Source organism: Rhinopithecus roxellana, chromosome 12 (genome assembly GCF_007565055.1).
Source record: "Rhinopithecus roxellana isolate Shanxi Qingling chromosome 12, ASM756505v1, whole genome shotgun sequence".
In the NCBI taxonomy this organism is placed as follows: Eukaryota; Metazoa; Chordata; class Mammalia; order Primates; family Cercopithecidae; genus Rhinopithecus; species Rhinopithecus roxellana.
This window is the reverse complement of record NC_044560.1, coordinates 70940480-70953547: the sequence shown is the minus strand read 5'-3', so window position 1 is coordinate 70953547 and position 13068 is coordinate 70940480. Positions and strand designations below refer to the sequence as shown.

The 13068-nt window shown below is 37.3% G+C and overlaps 1 protein-coding gene across 3 annotated transcripts in view; it reads left to right on the top strand.

Moving 5' to 3' along the window:
• The window catches only part of KYAT3 (kynurenine aminotransferase 3), a 63564-nt gene extending 50873 nt beyond the window's left edge, over positions 1 to 12691 (top strand). For 2 of the 3 annotated variants that reach the window (XM_030942787.1, XM_030942789.1), the window contains 3 exons: positions 5324 to 5397; positions 5652 to 5738; positions 12223 to 12685. In XM_030942787.1, the coding sequence (XP_030798647.1) occupies positions 5324 to 5397; positions 5652 to 5738; positions 12223 to 12285 (224 nt within the window). In that variant the 3' untranslated portion in view covers positions 12286 to 12685. Of the gene's footprint in view, positions 1 to 5323; positions 5398 to 5651; positions 5739 to 12222 lie in introns of all 3 variants that reach the window. The other variant, XM_030942788.1, reaches the window with a different exon arrangement.
• Positions 12692 to 13068: the final 377 nt, after the last annotated feature.

Sequence of the window (13068 nt, the reverse complement as noted above, 5' to 3'; positions counted from 1 at the left end):
ATAACGTGTCATACATAACTTTTCTTTAAAAAGAAATTAATAATAGTAAACCTTGAAGCCTAATTTATTGTGACAGAAATTACAGCCATTCTAAATATAGCTTTAAATGTTTTAAAATTTTATTACAATGAAGTTATATGCCAATGAACTTGAAAAACTGAAGTGTTTTATTTATACCAAATTGTATAAAGCTGGAAAGAGTAAAGGAAATTTTCAATTTTATAACAAAATACTGATTATATTTTTTAACTTTACGTCCTTCATAGGAGTTTGTTTTGTTTCATTTCATTTTGTTTCGTTTCGCTTTGCTTTGCTTTACTTTGTTTTGTTTTGTTTTGTTTTGGTTTGTTTGGTTTGGTTTGGTTTCAGGCAAGGTCTGGCCCTGTCACCCAGGCTGGAGTGCAGTGGCGTGATCTCAGCTCACTGCAACCTCTGCCTCCTGGGCTCAAGCCATTCCACCACCTGAGTCTCCTGAGTAGCTGGGACCACAGGCACGCACCACCACACCTGGCTAATTTTTACATTTTTTTTAGAGACGAAGTTTTGCCATGTTTCCCAGGCTGGTCATGAATTCCTGAGCTTAATGAGTGATCCACCTGCCTTGGCCTCCCAAAGTGCTGGGATTACAGGCACGAGCCACTGGCTGAGTTCTTTCTTACTATAAGCATTTTATGCTAGTAATTTTTCCTTGTAATAGTTCATTATCATCTTAGCAAATTTCAGAAAAGTAAGGTGTTATGATTTTCCTATAATTTGGTCTTCAGGTCTGTCTCTCTGGAAAGTGGCTATAAACTCTAGCTGTTCCCTGATGAGGCTCCAGGGGAGGTCCTAGATGTTTGCAATGTGCCTTTCATGGGCTACTTGTTTATCCTGGCAGATGGCCTGATGTTAAGTGTCTGACCCATGACCAGACATCCCTGGAAACTGGTTTATACTGGCAGACACCCTTGTGGCTCTCGTCTGACGTGTATCCAGTTTATTTCCACAGAGATAGCCACTCTCTAGGAGGAGGAGAGTTAGGTTCCAGCGTGTTGGTCAGTTGGGACACAGAGGTGGCAGCAGGTCTCCGTGACCAATGGGAAGTGAGGAGTGGTCCAGGATATACACACTTAACCAGCAGGTGGGGAACAGAGAGAGAGTGGGATCTGTGGGCCAAAGCCTTTTTGGGGGTCCAGGGTGTTACCCAAGCAGGTTTTCTGCAGAGAGTTCTAACAGATGGGTTTAGAGCAAGCAGGCACAAGCTCACAGAGTCAGGCTGTGATTGAGAGGTAGGTGGTCACTGTGGCATATCTAGGCAGTCCATGAGGAGGGTGGGGGTCAGTGGGCGAGTCAAGTAAGTTGTATCTAGCTGTTGTATCTAGCTGTCCCACAGTGAGGTGCTCGCCAAGAGGTGGTTGTCTCAGGCAGATATCTGAATCAACTACACTGAGGAACTGTGAGGAGGAAGAGAAGTGGAAATTGTGTCAAGGGTGACTAAGCCGTGCTTCTGGTATAAGAAAGACCAACTTATATTCACAATGGATGCCAAGGCAACATACAGTCATAAGAATTCATTACACAATGTTTGGCTCAAACTGAAACACTATCCTTCCTTTCACATTAACTTATTTCTTCATTTGTTGTGAGAGAAGAGACTTTGGCAAGCAAAGGTTCCTGCAGTCCTATTGCCATAGAGCTATATTTAGCAGGCTCCCAAGCTCTATGCTTATATAAAAACCCTTAAGATATTCTAGACTCTGAGATTTGGGAAGTGCTTTTTCTATATTGAGTCTAAATGTGCAGTTTATTTTATGAAATGATAAAAAGAAATATTAGCACAGTTGTCATCACTTATATTTTTGCCTTTGAATCATAAATCAACAAGATTTCCATTTGAATTATTATTTTTTTAAAAGAACAAAATATGCTTCCAAAAGGAATGTGAGCCTACTCATATTAAAAGTTTTCTATGGCCGGGCGCGGTGGCTCAAGCCTGTAATCCCAGCACTGTGGGAGGCCGAGACGGGTGGATCACGAGGTCAGGAGATCCAGACCATCCTGGCTAACACGGTGAAACCCCGTCTCTACTAAAAAATACAAAAAACTAGCCGGGCGAGGTGGCGGGCGCCTGTAGTCCCAGCTACTCGGGAGGCTGAGGCAGGAGAATGGCCTAAACCCGGGAGGCGGAGCTTGCAGTGAGCTGAGATCCGGCCACTGCACTCCAGCCTGGGCGGTAGAGCCAGACTCGGTCTCAAAAAAAAAAAAAAAAAAAAAAAAGTTTTCTATGCAGTAATATATAAATAGAAATGATTGTATCTAAATCAAAAATCAATGACACATGGCCGGTGTAGTGATTCCTGTCTGTAATCCCAGAACTTTGGGAGGCCAAGACAGGAGGATTACTTGAGCCCGGGAGTTCACCACCAGCCTGGGCAACGTAGCGAGATCGTGTCTCTTAAATTAAAAAAAAAAAAAAAAATCAGTGACACATAGGAAGGGAAGAAAGCAAATATTTCGGTCACCTAGGTTGACATAGTATTGTAATTAGCATTAACTTGAGACTAAACTTCCTGACAGTAAAGGCAAATAGAAAAATGAAATTAGTTACGTAGTTTTTGAATAAAAGGAAACTTAGCTTTTTAGATAAGAACAATTCTTTCCTGGAACTAAACTCTTCCAGATAGTAAACTGGATTTATCACATTGTGACATTAACTATCAAAAGAACAGTGATACAACTCAGAAATTACATTAAGCTCCTAATTAATTTCCATTTCTTTCCTCAGTCAATCCATTCTATATGCAATACTAATTTAGGTCTTAGATCTTGAATTACTGTGGTGATAATAGGAGCAAAAAAGATTTTGGTTAGGAAAGCTTTTCTGATAATGAAAACAAGATTTTTTCATGGTCTTCCTTTACCCATGTGGAAAAATATTAATGTCCACAAAACCTTCCTATATATAAAAAAATTTATGTTTTGTTTTACTCTTTCATCTGCTTAATTTGCAATGTGATAATTCTTCCAGATACTAAAAGTTGGCCCATAAACTAGAGATAGAAACAAAAACTCTTATTTAATCATAGCTTGAGAATAAAAGTAAACCATAATATTCATGAAAATAGTAATTATTTCCCTTTATAATTAATAGCAAGGGCTGACTAGTTAATATTTGAGAATTTATGATATAGTATGAATTACATTAGGAGCTTTGCAAATATATTCTCACAAAAGCCATATGAAATTGGTGCTATTATATCACTATTGATAGAGAAGAGGAGATAATCAAGTAATTTACTGAAGTTAATCAACTAATAAGTATCAAAGCTGGCCTCTGAATCCAGTAATTAGAAGACAAGATTTCAAATGAGATTGCTACAGTTTTTCTAGTGAAATAATAGGATCCAAAATTATGGAGGAGATAGTAAGAATGCAAAAACAAATTTCGGCCTTCATAAATTACTTAAATATGCTCACACATTTGATTTAAACTCTTACCATCAATAAAGAAAGACTTTATTTAGTTCCCATGTCTAGCTGAGGCATGTCAAAAGAAATAGATTCCAACTTCCTTCTGTCTATAAAACCTTTATAATTATATTTATTCCCTTCTTTCCTTTTTCAGCACCATGGTGTTACATTACTTTTTTCTGTCATGGCTCATGCCTGTAATCCCAGCACTTTGGGAGGCCGAGGCGGGAGTATCACTTGAGGTCAGGAGTTTCAGACCAGCCTGACCAACATGGTGAAACTCCATCTCTACTAAAAATACGAAGATTAGCCGGGCATGGTGGTGCATGCCTGTAATCCCAGCTACTCAGGAGGCTAAGGCAGGAGAATTGCTTGAACTCGGGAGGTGGAGGTTGCAGTGAGGCGAGATCGCACCATTGCACTCCAGCCTGGGCAACAAGAGTGAAACTCCATCTCAAAAAAATAAATAAATAAATTCTTTTTGTCTAAGCTCTACAAGAATAAGTGAGTAGCAGAGTGTCAATTAGAGTTATTAATCTCCTTCTATTCCCTTAGGTATTCACTCCTTTCTCTGGCTTCCTATATACCTTCAGTACGGTGCTGTTGTATACCTGTCACATGGAATTTTTATGTACTTTACAATTAGACTAAGTTTTTTAGCTGGTATTTTTGTTAGGGCCAAACCTGAATTACACATAAATACCTTGAAATAATAATTTAACTTCCTTATCTGTAAACAGAGGATTATAATTACCTCTCAGAATTGTGGTAACAACTAAATGAGATGATCATGTAACATGCTTAACCAATAATAAGTGTTCAATAAGTTGCAGTATGTTGTTAGCGTTATTACTTGGAAATTTTATGTTCTCCTTAAAACACTTAAGGGAGAATGGAGATTAAAATATCAGGTAAAAGGATAGTAGGGCTTTGTTTTAAAAATACAGGCGAACCTTTCTTCAGTGTCAAAGGTTTTACATGATTAATTTGAAAAGAACCACTAGTATTTAATGTATAGAAGAAAGAAGTAAGGTATCTGCCTCAATTTGTTTTGAGCAATACATTATAAAATTTCATTGATAACGATAAGCATCAACATTAGTTGCTTTAGGGCGTTCAAAAAGATCAAAGAGTATTAAGTCAATAAAGTTGAAACAATATGAAATGTGGATTGCTGAAACTGAATGCCAGAGATATATCTTGCCCAGACCTTAAAGCAAGATTGAGGCAAGAGCAAGTAGGAGTATATATTTGACTTTTTCACAAATTTAAAAAACAGTATAATATATGGAAGTAAGAGATGAAATATAACAGTAGCATTTGGAAGAGCTAAACAGATATCCTGTATTTATAAATAATGAATAATATTAATTTATTCATTCAACAAATATACTTTTTGTCACTTATATGCTAGACACTGACCTAGGGGTTGGGAATACAATAGGTTACAAAACGGAACTTTACTTTTATGGAACTTATAGTCTAATGGGCGGCTATGTGGAGATATAATCATTGCTGATGAATACTTATAAATTTAGCAGTTATTTCCTTAGTAATAATCATAGAATCTTATTTCTAAATGGAAAGGCATCCCTCCTCTGCCCTTCACCTTTTCTACTCTCTTCCTGTGCTGAAAGCTGCATGTATAAGCCTAATCACCCTAATGTATGTGTGAGTACTGCCTTAGACTATCAGTAAAGCTCTGCGAATTCACTTCCCACCCCACCATGCAGTGTGAGACTCCAGCATATTCTGTGACTATGTTCTGAGAAAATTTAAACAGGAGAAAATGTTGAATCTTGATAGACTGAAATGAAATACATGTTGCATCAGATGAAATTCATAGGCCACCTAATTTTCATTGTGGTTTTAGATCCAGACCTCTCTGATATGAAGAATAATGAGCCTTATGACTATAAGTTTGTGAAATGGATGACTAAACATAAGGTAATGTTTATTGTCCTTTACAAGATTGTATTATATTTTATAGTTAATTTATGAAGGAAACCTGCTAGTATGCTTTGGAATCGATCAAATGTAATGTTGTTATATGATACTCCACTTGTGGCTTTTAAAAGCATTTTTCTTTTTGGAAATTATTGTGACTATTTAAAAGTATCTAGTTGCCTCTAGTGTCTATAGTACCAAAATTAATATTTGAAGTGTAAGTAATTTTCTTATTATATGTTTCTATTTTTCAGAAACTATCAGCCATCCCCGTTTCAGCATTCTGTAACTCAGAGACTAAATCACAGTTTGAGAAGTTTGTGCGATTTTGCTTCATTAAAGTAAGTTCCTTGCTCTATTGAAAACACATATATAGTATCCTCATTTCCATTTGTAAAGCACTATTTTCTTCTGTTTCTAAAAATGATATGCTCATATGCAGTTTTTAAATTTTGGCTTATGGTTTTAAAATTAACTGCTTACCAAAATAAAATTCAACACTTTTTGAAAGAAGACAACATAATATAGACCCCTTACCATGTAATATGATAATTTCCAGCATTCACTGAAAAATTACTAGACATAGGAAAACAGAAGAAAATGTGACCTGTAGCAAAGCAAAAAATAAGTTGATAGAAATAGGCCTAAAGGTGACCCAAATCTAGAAATTAGCAGACAAGGACTTTAAAGTAAACATTTGAAGTATGTTTAAGAAATTAGACGAAAACGTGGTTATAATAAGTGAACAGAGAGATTCAAACTATTAAAAAAAAAAAAAAAAAGAACCAAGTGGAAATTCAAGAACTTAAAAGTATAATATCTGCTATGAAATACTTATAGGGATAACAGAGTATTGAAGATGTCAGGAAAAAAAAACAGCCAGAGGTCAGGTGTAGTGGCTCATGCCTGTAATCCCAACATGTTGGGAGACCAAGGCAAGAGGATTGCTTGAGTCCAGGAGTTCAAGACCAGCCTGGGAAACATAATGAGATCCTGTCTTTATAAAAAAATGTTTAATTAGCCAGGCTTGCTGGCACATGCCTATGGTACTCGCTACTCAGGAGTTTATGGTACAAGGATCGCATAAGCCCAGCAGGTCCCCGTAGAAATGTTAACTAACTTCTTATCAGAAACAATGGAGACCAGAATACAATGAAATAACATCTTCTGAGCACTGACATAAAAAAAAAAAAGCCTAGAATACTATATCTAGGAAAATATCCTTTAGAAATGAAAATGAAGTAGATATCCCTGAAGAGTGAAAGTTGAGAGATTTATCACCATCAAACTTCTCCTCCTTTTTTAAAAGGTTCCAAGTATGTTACTGCTGTTTTTAAAATGTAGTTGGTACTGAAAATAGTCTTACTAAGATCAAGACACTTTATCAACTCACTCATCTTTAAACCTAGTCAGAGTAACATAGACACTGTTTTCAACTTTTAGAGACAACCGATAGACAGACTATGCCAGACTTGCCCAGAATAGAATATAAATATTAACAACCTAACAATGTAAACATTCAATTGACTGAAATTTTAAAGAACGGTAACACTATTAATATCCATCATCTTATACTGGATTGAGAAATAGTGGTATATTTTTTGAATTTTTTTTTTTTTTTTTTTGAGACGGAGTCTCGCTCTGTCACCCATGCTGGAGTGCAGTGGCCGGATCTCAGCTCACTGCAACCCCCGCCTCCCAGGTTTACGCCATTCTCCTGCCTCAGCCTCCCAAGTAGCTGGGACTACAGGCGCGGCCACCTCGCCTGGCTAGTTTTTTGTATTTTTTAGTAGAGATGGGGTTTCACCATGTTAGCCAGGATGGTCTCGATCTCCTGACCTCGTGATCCGCCCGTCTCGGCCTCCCACAGTGCTGGGATTACAGGCTTGAGCCACCGCGCCTGGCCTATTATTTGAAATTTTAAACAAAACTAACAGAAGAAAGAAGTAACATAGGACTTCCAGTTTTGAAATGGTAAACCCAGCCCTTCCCTAATCGCTTTTTAGAAATTATTTAAAAACAACTAAGAGAATAGAAAACAAATTCCCCAGTGTTTAAGGAAAGGTTGCTAAATACTGTGAAGGTGATAGTAGAGGGAAGATACCTAGAAAGGATCCTGCTTTTACATCTTCAAATTACAGACAAAGCCAGAAGGCAGCATACTCGTTATTGAGAACAATAGAAGCAGTTGATGCACTGGCAGCAGGAACTTCTCTAGACCGTTTGGCATCGTGGAGGAAACAGGGCAAAAACATACAGTCATGTCATCCAGAAACTATGTGAGGCAGGTGGAAAGGAGACTCTGGTTGGTCTATAGATTTCCTCATTTACTCCTGTCATTTTGCTAAAAGCTATGTTGAAGCAATGCAGAAGAGATGTATTAAATTGGGGATAACCAATGTAATTATTTGGTAAGAAGTCTGGTCTAAAAGAACTCCCGCCCACTGAGTTAAATTTTACTATGTAAATTTTCAACTCTATTAAATTTTACTATGAGACAAGGAGAATTTCTGCTCTTTTCTGGTGCTGCCCCAGCTTCTCCCTTATACAAATCAGCAAATCTATCTTCAAATCACAGACAAAGCCAGCAGGTAGCATGCTTATTACCCAGAACAATAGGTATAGTACATGCTTTGGCAGTGGAAGCTTACAAAGAGAATTCAATAAAAAATGATTAATAATCAAAGGGGAGGGTCCAGGTGTGGCGGCTCACACCTGTAATCTCGGCACTTTGGGAGGCCGAGGCAGGAGGATCATTTGAGGTCAGCAGTTCACAACCAGCCTGACCAACATGGTGAAACCCCATCTCTACTAAAAATACAAAAAATTGGGGTGGGTGTGGTGGCACATGCCTGTAATCTGTTACTCGGGAGACAGACACATGAGAATCACTTGAACCCAGGAGGCAGAGGTTGTAATGAGCTGAGATTGCTCCACTGCACTCCAGCCTGGGTGATGGAGTGAGACTCTGTCTCAAGAAATATAATAACAATAATAATAATAATAAAAGAGGAACCAACTGTGAATCTATATAGGACACTGTAAGGAAAAGAGAAAGGTACAAGGAAAAACAAGTGTTAGAGAATATTCACCCAAAAAAAAAATGTTGCCATAGAGCAAATAAAATTAGTGCTATTTCAAATTTAAAACCTTTAAAATGAGAAATTAAAGCAGAGATTTTACGAATTCAGGGAAGATAGAGTAAGATATTATAAGAAGATCAAATGGGAGCTATCAGAGTTCAGGTAGGAAATTGAAAAGAAAAAATAAAGCTATTGGAAATTATGGTGACATTATTTGCTGAAATAATGAACACTAAAAGAACACTAAATACTTCCGTAAGGACATTAAGGATGGGGATAAGTGAACAAAAGGAAGTGGAAAGGAACAAATAATTTTTAAAATGTTAGGCAGAAAAATTATTGATGGAGAGGAAAAATAAAATACGTAGAGTTGCTAGAAAAAAATAAGAGCAGAACAAATGGAACCTGGAAATAATAATAATTGTCACACAATTATTAACACTGAGATATACCTCGCTTGATATATTGGGCTTCAAAGACAATTCCTTTGAGCACCTAGACAATAAGATCAAGGCCTCCAGAGGGGCCAGGAGAGGAGGATCAGTGTGGACCCAGACTCTTCTTACATCAACAGTCAATATTGGCAGACAGTGTGGAAGTAGCTGGAAGTTTCTAGGGAAAGTGGACACACCTAACTCCACCTCTTAGAAAGGCTAAAAATAAAAGAATGACAAAACCATACCAAGAAAATAGAAACTGAAAGAAAGCAGTTTGAATTCAGAGCAAAATAGAAATGATAAAAATAAATAAATCTAAGGCAAAATTAGCACTTTGTAATATTATGGGTAAGATCCTTAGTAGTTGTTAAACTTATAAAAGTTGTCAAACTTATTTCATAGTAAGAGAAATGAAATTAGAATTGCAAAGAAATTTTATTTTATCTCTTAGATTGGAAACAACCAAAACAACTAAAAAGTTTCATAAAACACTCTCACAAATTGAGAGTGGGAGTATAATTTGTAAAATCTCTATGGTGGTTAGTTTGAAAATTTCTATCCAGATGTGATTTCCCATACCCTTTGACCCAACAATTCTACTTCTACAAGTTTCTTGTGGATTTACTTGCACATTTTGAATGACTTGTATTCAAGAATTTTCACTGAGGCATCATTTGTAATAGCAAAATATTGTAAACAACAAAATTATTCACCAGTGGGGGCCACTTGAATAAATGATGGTACATTTACATCGACCTAAATGCCCATCAATGACAGATTGGATAAAGAAAATGTGGTACATATACACCATGGGCTACTACGCAGCCATAAAAAAGAATGATGTCGTGTCTTTTGCAGGAACATGGGTGGAGCTGGAGCCCATTACCCTTAGTAAACTAACACAGGAACAGAAAACCAAATATCACATGTTCTCTCTTATAAGTGGGAGCCAGAAATAATGAGAACTCATGAACACAAAGAAGGGAACAACAGACACTGAGGCCTCCTTGAGGGTGGCGGTTGGGAGTGGGGAAAGGAGCAGAAAAGGTAACTATTGGTGCTGTGCTTAATACCTGGGTGATGAAATAATCTGTACAACAAATCCCTGTGACATGAGTCTACCTATGTAACAAACCTTCACAGGTACCCCTGATCCTAAAATAAAAGTTAAAAATAAATAAACAAGAATAATAAAAAATATACAATTTTAAAAAGAAAGATAGATGAAAATCTCTGGAAAATATATAATGAAATCCCAGTGTTGCCTCTGGAGAGAAAAACTGGGTGACTGAGGGAGATAGGTGGGAAGCTGACCTACTTTAAAACAAATATTTTGAAATGCTCTCAACCTAAGTTTCAAGAACTTTTTTCTAAACTATTTCAGAGTAAGTCGTCAACTTAATTACTGATGATGCTTCTATCACCCCCATATACTTTCTTGTGTATTCTTCACAAACAAGACATTGTCCTCCCAAACCACAATATAACCCTCAAAATCATGAAGTTAATGTTGATACTCCATCTAATCCTCAGATCCAATTTAAATGTCATTCATTGTCCCAATAATGTCCTTTTTATAACAATTTATTTAATTAATTCAGGCTAGAATCATGCATCACATTTAGTTGTCATGTCTGCTTCAAGCTAGAATGGTTTCTCAGTTTTCTTTGACTTTCATGATCTTGATACTTTTGAAAATTATCAACGAATTATTTTTAAGAAAGTACCTCAATTTAAGCTTGATGTTTCCTCATGCTCAGATTCAGGCTATACACTTCGGCAGGAAACCACAGAAGTGATGATGTTCTAGCCTTTTCATTGTATCAGGTGGCACATGATTTCAATTATTCTTATTACCAGTGATGTTAACTTTAACCACCTGATTAAGGTGGTGTTTGCCAGTCTTTTCTAGCATAAAGTTACACTTTTTCTTGTTAAATAGTAAACATTTTATAGTAAAGTACTATGAAAATATTCCATATCTCATTAAGCTATTTATTAACTTATTCATATGTATCGATGTGGACTTCTGGATTTTTATTTTATAGTACAGTGGGCTAAAATTTATTATTATTATTACTTATTTTGATACTTAGATTTTCCCAGATTTGGCCACTAGTCATGTAATTACTAATTTAATCAATACTTCTGTATGGGATCAATCTCCTGTCAAAGCCACTGCGCACCCCTCACCTTCCCATTCCCTGAGAGGATACCCTTTTCCCCGTTCAGGCTTTGACATTTTGTGCCAGGCTGCTACATTACATCTTCATCCTACCTGGGCTTTATCACCCATGCCGACCTGTCCTGTCATCCTCCTGGAGAGGTGCCCCCATCTAGGTCTCCAATACCCCATACCAGGCCTCCACTGTCACCTACTACACAGAAGCCCTTCTTGCCCCTCTTGGGCACTGACACCATGCCAGATGCCTGCCTCACCTCAGCCAGCCTCCAGGACCCTACATGAGGCCACCCTACCATACAGGTGCCTCACTTACCCCACTCAGAGTGTGACATCCTATTGCAGCCAGCACTATCACCTCATGACACCTGTGCTAGCCACCCTGCTCACTCCACTCTGGCTGCAGTGTCCTGCACTAGGGTTGCCAAGGCTCTTCCAGCCCTATACATGGACAGCCGCTTTGCTCAGCCTCACCTATTGGCTTTCAGACTGAATCATTCTGGTGGAGAGAGAAGACAAAGAAAAAGAAGTAGAGAAACAGAAGATGAACAACAGAAGGCTGGATTTTCTCTGCTTGCACCTGTTTAATTTTATGCTATATGTATGAATCACCTATTCAAAAAATAAACTATTTTTCAATAATTACAACTAGGAAACCTTGAAAACAAGGGGCAGAGTAGTGTGAATGAACTAGTTTTTTTGTTTAGAGCAAAGTATAGGTATAGTAGATAATATGTGAAGTTCACAAATAAGGAAATAGAAGCATAAACACATTATTAGATTTTTGGTGGTAGCCATTAGAACTAAAACCAGAAATTGCCATAAAAGGTTATCTTGAAGGTAGAGGGAGTCATAGGAAGGGGTGGAAAAGGGGTGGAGCAGATAGCTATTATTTTTCAGTGTAAACTCTTCTGTACCCTTTGACCCATTTCTGTAATTATAATTCACTTGGTTAACTGTTTTCCTGTTTTGGGTTCTGCTTTTGCTTTTTCACTTTGAAAATTTTTCTTCACTTGAGATCAGATATTCACTTAAATCTTCATTATGTTGTATATTTAAATATTTGCTTCATCTTGAATTTATGTCTATCTGTAATAATGATGATTATTTCATTAATTTACAGAAAGACAGCACACTGGATGCTGCTGAAGAAATCATCAAGGCATGGAGTGTACAGAAGTCTTGATATGTGCAGAATGGATTAATGTTTGTTAGATGACCTAGTATGGAATTGTTACTTAGTGCTGCCACCTGCTGGATGTTAAAAGATATTTCCGTACAACTGGAATTTAAATATTTCCATTATTTTTCCAAAGCAGTTAACCCAACTCCTAACAATATTCAGGGGATCTGACCTTTTTTTTCAGTTGAAATGTATTAACACATCTTCCATGATCATTTTTTAAGAGAGTCAGCATAACATAGTGGATAAGAACTGTGAGATGTTTAACCTCTCAGTAACTTGGTTCCTTCATTATAAAATCGGAATAAAATCAGTACCTGTTTCATATGAAGGTCATTTCTGAGAATTAAATGGACTAATGTATGCAAAAGCCTGGCAAACAATAAACACTCATCTGACTTTAGCCGGTTTCATGTTTCCACCATTGTGTAAAAACTCCTAACCAGTTCCACCCCTCTACCACATGTATTTTGTTTTGTTTACCCACCTGTAGTTCCTCCCCTTCATTTACCAATGGCCTTGAACTCTATTCAAGTTTTGCTTCATACCCCGAGTACTGCTATCATTTGCGGTGGCTTCAGGTCCACATGGATTAGCCAGGCTTTCCATACTTTGACCTCCTCACCTCTGGTGATGTTCACCTCCACTGCACTTCAGCCATCCACTGCCTTGGTCACTCCCTGAGGCTTTTATCATGCAAATCGGCTTCACCTTTTGAGATCACAAACTCATCATCTCCCACGATAATGACCTGTTCTTCCCGCTCATTATTGCTGTCTTGTGCAC